General features: G+C 50.8%; 2 protein-coding genes across 2 annotated transcripts in view; one reads left to right on the forward strand and one right to left on the reverse strand.

The window, feature by feature from the left end:
- LOC126577986 (BLOC-1-related complex subunit 7) overlaps positions 1–91 on the reverse strand; it is a 747-nt gene extending 656 nt beyond the window's left edge. The window contains exon 1 of the mRNA XM_050240107.1: positions 18–91. The gene's annotated coding sequence lies outside the window, so the exon portion shown is untranslated. The remainder of the gene's footprint in view (positions 1–17) is intronic.
- Positions 92–6,881: 6,790 nt separating this feature from the next.
- The window catches only part of LOC126574059 (uncharacterized), a 1,516-nt gene continuing 897 nt past the window's right edge, over positions 6,882–7,500 (forward strand). The window contains exon 1 of the mRNA XM_050233995.1: positions 6,882–7,500. This exon is cut by the window's right edge and continues 153 nt beyond it. Within this exon, the coding sequence (XP_050089952.1) occupies positions 6,882–7,500 (619 nt within the window).

Raw genomic sequence — 7,500 nt, forward strand, 5'->3', positions numbered from 1 at the left:
CAGCTTGATAAACTTACCTGAAAACAATTTATGGAGAGATGATTGTGGGTGGATTGATTTCTTATTTTGATTTGATTTTGAATGGCAGGGGGTGGTTTGCACGCCCAAGAAGCCATCGACCGCACAGTTCCAAACCTGTTCTAAAATAGCATATTTTTAGCACAAAGCGTGCACCGTATGAGGCGGGCGACAGACGAAGCATAACATAATTACGCTTTCGGTATTTAATTTTTTTGTGACACATATTTTTAACATTTTTTCCTGAATGCTTATCCTTTCAAGAATATTGTGTAAAATTTTTGGATCAATAGAAGCAACACAGCTACGATGGGCACCGTTTTTGGTTCGATTCAAAAGACTTGCCCTTTAAGATTTAAGCGACGAACCCGGTTTGATTACAGTTTGGTTACTTTTTTAACTTCAAAAATCTGGCAAAAATCTAAAAATATGAAATTCAACAAAAACTGGATGGAGGTACCTGGATAAACTTATAATCTATCAAACGAGTATCGATTTGTATTTTTCTGATGACCCATCACGCAGCTACGATGGGCACCGGAAAAAGTATCTTTTTGCAGACGTACCTTCATAAATGTGATGCCATGGATGAAGTTTTTAGTAAATCTTCCCCAAAATAGAACTAAATATTCCTCAAAAGTTGTAGTTTAATATGCCATTCACTAGAAAAACTAAAGCTGAGTGATTACGTCACAAGAGATCGTCGAAAATTAGCCTTTTTTGGTCTGAAATTAATTTCCTTATTATGTAACTGGGTTTATGTACTGTTTTTAATTGACTGATGGTCGATATATTCAAAACCTGTGTAATGCAGTCTAATAATTATATTAAATTGATACGAGATTTGTAGAATATTGAAAGGAGATGACGGTAGAAGAAATCGACTAGAAAAGGTCATCCTGGAGGACTCTTGAGATGTTTTTTTTTTAATGAGTTACAGGATGATCAGGAGCAATTCCAAAAGGCTAATCCTATCTTAAAGTAGATGGTAATTCAAAAAGACTCATTAACCCGATGCCTCCCTCCTGGTAGGCCTCCGGCGCCCCCTTTCTAAAGCCATGTGTCGATCGTCATCGCAAAGCACGTGATTTCTCAACCGATTGTCTATTGTTCTGCGGGCTGCTTCTGCTACGCTTGCCAGCCAGTTGTTTGCTGGCCCATTTCGACGATTCGGTAAGTATTGTGACATTTGAACTCCTTTCACGCCTTATTTTTTGCGAATGATAAATAGACGCACACCGAAAACCACGCGGCGGTAGGTCGGTATAGTTGCTTCCAATCCTTGCACGCAGCAGAAGAAGTAGCGCGAGAACTGTCGCCAACCACCCCGTAACGTAATGCGCGACTCTGTGACGACGATGGCGCGATGATTGATGGAAGGCCCTTTCTCTCGTAGTCGCGGTAGAGCCGAAACTAGAGGAAGAAAAAAAAAGGTAATGTCGAAGAATTGGGAACAACAACACAATGCTCGGGGTACCACCATCGCCGGCAGATCAGCTGGGAGGAAAAATCTGATCGCTCCTGATTTTTGAAAACCTTTCCCCCTCACCCCGCAACCCCCGGGGGGGTTGGCTCAAGAGTGAAGGAACATCGCAGTAGCGCCAAACAGTGTGACTCGCTGTGATGTAATATCCAGCGTGTTGGAGATTAATTTATGGCCAACATTCCGTCGTGAAAGTGTGACAACAAGGCGTTGACGATGGTCACGGTGAAGGTATACGCTCCTGCGTGCGTTTGCTGCCCCCCGCCGACCCCCGTACGCGGGGTAGCACACATGTGCGATCAAGTTAATTGTGGTACGGTTTCCACTTTATTGCGTATTAATGGATAGGTTTGGAGATGCATTTGATCAATCGACTCAATTATCTTAATATTCACGTTTATGTGGATAAAGATTATCTAATGTAAAATCCTCTTTACACCATTTGATCCCGGATTGTCCCTAATAAATAGTCTCTGAGCGCTTAAAGCAAGCGATAGTTTAACACTTTAACATCGTTTGTATCTTAAAACTAATTTTAAAAGGCTTTTCTCCACCTAAACGATTAGATCATGTCATGTCCGTAGCCGATAGTTAGCAAATGAACTCGTTCCATGATAAATTATCCTGCCTATATCCTCGGACTAAATTCGGATCCGTACCCTCTCTCTGTCCCCCAAACTCCTATCATATCACCGGATGGCTCTCACTTTCAAGAAGCAAACCGATTTAATGATCGACTCACGATCACCTATTTTTCACTTCCCCCTCCCCCCTCCCTTCTGTGGGCAGCGTGGAAAGTGAAGCGTGGCCGAAAGGCCGTACTCAACCGCCGGGTTCGCGGGGGGCGCATTATGTGCGCCCGTTATACCGCGTTATTATACCGCGCGCGCGTGGTATAATTAAGAAATTTCTTCTCTAATTATGTCGGCGTTGGTAGAATGATCGAAGCTGTGGGAGCTGCGTGAACGTCGGCCACGCTCCCGATGCTGCCAATATTGGGCGTTGAGTCATTAGTTAGTTATCAACCGGGACTGAATTGGCCGGTGCCCGGGCCGGTGAAGGTGATTGAATTATTTGCCAGATCAATTAGTCGCGCGCAGCAGTCCAGTTACGCAACTGCAGCGAAGAAATGGTTCAATTCTTCGGACGTTTTACAGTTTTATTCTTTGCATTTTTACAAATTCATCAAATGCAGAGCGAGATGTCACGACGTCCGGGATCTGGATCGTGCGATCGAGCGAGTTCTCACTCGTTTGATGTTCCGAAAATATTCCCACGCAGCCGGTGACGTAAGAGTGCCGGCTTTCCCGCAGCTATCCGTAGGACACAGACACACACAAGCTTCTCAAGCTGCCTACCGAATCCGGGGGCCCACTTGTTTGCAGCCCTGTTTTGCTCCCACGCGTAGAATCCTTTTATGGACGATCAAACGTGGACGTGAACCTCCGGCACCTCATAATTCTTGGCCCTTGGACGCCGTGTAGACGTGGCAGTCAGCGTCCAAACTGGGAACAAATTATGCGCAGCACTCTCACTTGATCTACTTGAGCGTCGAACAGTGGCACCCGGTGTATTTCCCGTTTCCGATCTGATCGATCGATCGATGCCGTTTGTCCAACTGATCTGGTCCGGTGATCCAGTATGGTAATGAGTCGAGTGCAGCGCTTTGCAAGCAGTAAACAGAACCACAGAAGGCGTTCCAATTATTGAACAGCCCCTAAAGTCCTATCTTTAGCCAGCCTGTACCATTTCAAGCTAGAGTAGATCGTATCGTTTAGCAGTCAGCCTACCACCGCACCGGGCCGGTCCACCTACGAACAGGAATGTAACGTAATGCCGTAACGCTGGAGTGGCGGCCGCTTGTGGTTTCGTGCTCGCGCGAGGGATACCCGAGGGCACCGGTGCGTAAAATTTGGCACAAACACCAAACCAACTCCAATCCTTCTTCTGCGAAATGGCTAATTGCTCGCAAATCGCACATATCACGCTGTTGCACCATTTTTTCGGGCATCACGCTGCTGCTGCTGCTGATCGCCCTCCACCCTGCTATGCGCTACTTCTAATTGCTGCGGCGCACTTGCCGAAGCTGACGCGTAATGCCTCAGCCGCTGCCCCAAATGCTGATGCAGATGATGATGATGATGATGAAGGGCGGAAGGGAGGGGGTTCGGGCACTCGTTTTGTATGACATAAACACGGTGGCGGTGCAACAACTATAAGGGTGGCGCTGTGACAATATGTGATTGGCGTAGTGGCGCATGCAGAACATAATCGCGTGGCCACCGCAGCCGCAAGAAAGCTAATTATGATCATCGAGCCCGCGTGGCGTGGCGCCATATCTATGTCACGATAAACGATCCACTGTCCCCTGTGCTGCTCCTTGGAGGACCAGGGTTGTGGTGATCGAGCTCGCGTGGCGCGTTCGATCGATTAGATCATAAGCGGAGACGCGGGAGCAAAATTATCAATCTACCAAACAGGCCACCATAAAGAACACAGCAAGGGTATGTTAAATAATCACCACTGGTACCAGGGGAACGGGAACGTTAAAAAGCAATGCCGCCGAGGGGAAACTCTCCGCTGTGTGCGCCACTGACTTTGAGTAAACTTCGCGCAAATCCTGCGCCAAGGTTCCAAAACGTCATTTATCTTTCTTTTCGCGTTTAATTGCTTCCAGTCGCACGTACGCGGTGCACGCGAGATTAAGACTGGCCGGTTGGCCGGCTGGCTGACTGGCCGATGTTGGTATTTCAATCAGCAGCGTCGCCGTCACCAGCGACCATCACCTGAATCTCGCTCCGCGGTTCCGCTTAATTGCAAAAAATGGCTTCTTCCGTCAGGGACCGGAAGGAAGAGGGGAGTGCAGTGGGTACGGCGGGCAGTTGGGGCATAAATCTTCGGAGCAGATCATCACACCGATATCGACGGTTCCCTATCAATTAGTAGCCCTCCCTGGGCCAGCCTCCGGTTGACCATCGCGATACGGTGGTAGCATCATCGCACCTCGGTTGCTTCTCCACCATAATTCGTGGTCGTCGTCGTCATTGGCGTCGCGTCGTGGTGGTGGTGGTGGTGGTGGTAATCCAAACTGCACCCAGACGGCCTTGGGACGGACGACGCGAGTAAGATTTGCGCAACGAGCCGCACCCGGAGCACCCGGATCGATGCGCGCCATAAATCATAAACGGTACCCGCCGGTGCCGATTTGAAGATGCACTTGATGCTGCTTCGATACCGGGAAGTGTCCGGTTTCCTGCTTCACCGTCGAAGGCGCACGATCAATCATCGAAGTCGCGGCAGATTAAATCATTATGTTTAGCCACCGCCACCACGAGCTGATCACGAGCCGCTCGGGGAAGAGATGCAGTCGGCGTGCGGCCGCTACAACGCTACAAAAGCAAGTTCCCAGGCGCTATACTCCCAATTTGTCGCTGATTGGGCGTCTAAATCAAGGTCCAGCGACCACAATCAATCAATTAAACATGCACAATTTGCCATAAAGCGCGTATCAGATCGCGATCGAAACACATGAGGCCGGGCACCTTCCCCGGCGGGGGGTGCCCCGGAACCGCCCATGTCACCGCCTGATGGCCTAGTTGACTGTAAAAGGCTTGCAACTCATGCCGCTATGTCAGCTTGAGGATCTTATGCGATCACTATACGTAGCGTGTGTGGCACAGGAATCATCGAATGCCTAGAGCACTCTACCGAGGGACATAGCTGGGTATGTCCCAGGCACTTCCCCTGCAAAAATCCGACCCGACCTTTGTGACCCTGAATGTTTCGCCAAGAAGGAAACGCGACTGCGACGATGACGTTGGTCCGGCGACCGGCGCCGTCGTCCATACCCTTCGATGAGTCGAGACGATGACGATGGAAGGTCACCATCGGTGGGGTCGATCGAGAGATGGTGGCAGGAAGGAAGGAATGAATGGTTTTGGTCGTTTCTGAGGAGTGTACGCACGCCCTCAGGGGCGTGTGGGTCGATTCGTTAATTTGTTCTAAATTGAAAACATATTATGTCACGGGCAATAATTGGAGTCTGGCCAGTTTTTGGTCCGACGAATCTGCGGTGGTAATTGGAGCGGTGGATCGGGAGAGGGCACGCAATGGTTCGCTTGGCATGGGGCCTTCGCGCGAGCACCTTCGCGTATTGATCTATGATTAATGATTGCCGGGCGCGCGACAGCTCGCGATGGCGACTGGCATTCGAGGGTTGTTGCTGGCGTCATGGTCCACACGGTGCATTGGTGAGCTGGCGATGGCCGAAAACCCAAAGAGATCCTTAGTCCTTGGACGAGAGCGCGTCGCGTGCTTGCGTGAGTGAGGGGGCAGTGGGCAGGGGCTGGCATTGGGGAAGGCTTTTTGGCGCGTCGCGCTGCGCCGTATACGCTACGCCGGTAGATCCCGGTCACATGTGGTACCGAGGACTGTGGGTGAGACCTTTAAACTTGAACTTCAAACTGCCAACTGCTTGTGTTGTGTCGCCGGACATACGTGCGACCAGGCGCTCAGGTGCTTGGACGGAGCTGAGTCCTCACCGCCCCTCCCCCGGGTTTGAGACAAGTGTCCACTTTTGTTCGCGATCAGGAGTTTGGACGAAAGGGTGGCCACTTTCGGTGCTCGTGGCGACGGTGGTGGTGGTCGCTATTGAACAGACCTTGGCAACGGAAACGATTAGGCAGCCATTGAGACAGGCAGGCGTCGCTAACTAACCGCGAATGGAATGGAGAAACGGACAAATGGCGTGGCGTGGAGTGGCGTGGTGTGGCGCACACGTTTAGTAGTGTGTTAATGGTGAGAGGAAGAGCAGGAGGAGGAGGAGGCGATTGCCTGCTGTTTCTGTTTGGTCAGATGTTGTCGTCGTCGCCGCATGCATTGGCGAACAGGCGATAGCTAGAGACAAGCCACACAGATTCCGGGGCGATGGTGTTGATTTCGATTCGATTCGCTTGCCATATGGAAGGAAGGTTTGTGTGGCACTGGCGAGTCTTCCGGGGCCGTAAGCATTTCGGAGCATCCTTGACCGTGGCCCACCCTGCTTGCGTGACGCTATTTCAGGCCGTGATTTTGGGCTGGATGTGTGTCAAGTGAAGGTAGTTGGGAGTGCGCCATGGTTGCTTCCTTACATGGGAGCAATTGGACCAGGTGACAAGTGAGAGATCGTGCATCTCTTCAGGCCGGGCATTACCATTACCGGATGCCTATGAAAGGGACCGTGATTGTCCTTATGCAATACACTCAACTCATGCCTAGCAACGAGGCGCATGCTTGGATACGGTGCCGAATTTTTGTACTTCTGGGCATTCTTCCCGGATCACAGTACACATCGCTTATTTCATTCTCAGTTTCCAACTCATTCGAACCACATTCGATCGTGATGTCTGCGTCCTCCGGCAGTTTGATTCGTCCCGGACTAACAACCCCCGTGGCCAGCCAACTGGCGGAGATAAAGCTAAGGCTGCGGAAGAAGGTACCGCTGCTCGCCGGAAAGGACGTTCGCCGGGAGCGTATCCCTTACTACGAAGCCATCTCGAGCGAGCTGTACGAACGGGGCTACACCGATGGGGCCTTCCTGGTGCTGGATTTGATTGAATTTGAGGACCGCAATGTGTGGCCAACTTCGGAGCCGGCGGTTGAGCGACGGAGACTGCGCAATTCACGTAAGCTGCTCGACTACCTTCTGTCCTCGTTGGCCCGTGCACAGCAGTACAAGTCCGAGGGGCAGTACGAGCGTGAAACGGAAGAATTGTACGGGGTGGCCCGGAAGTTCGAACGGGACGCAGAGAAGCGCTGGCTAGCCCGACAATTCTACCTGATTGCCCTAGAGCGATCCGGTGACGTTCCTTCTCCCGTTCGTCCGAAGCTGCAAGCCAAGCTCCGGTACTACTATGCCAAGCTTTTGCTGCAGCTGAAGAAGGCAGTGCAAGCGATGCAGCAACTGGAAGATGCCGAAAAGGCTCTCACGTTGGCCCATTCGAAGGGTTACCCCGTTCGCC

This window comes from Anopheles aquasalis, chromosome 3, assembly GCF_943734665.1.
Source record: "Anopheles aquasalis chromosome 3, idAnoAquaMG_Q_19, whole genome shotgun sequence".
Classification (NCBI taxonomy): domain Eukaryota; kingdom Metazoa; phylum Arthropoda; class Insecta; order Diptera; family Culicidae; genus Anopheles; species Anopheles aquasalis.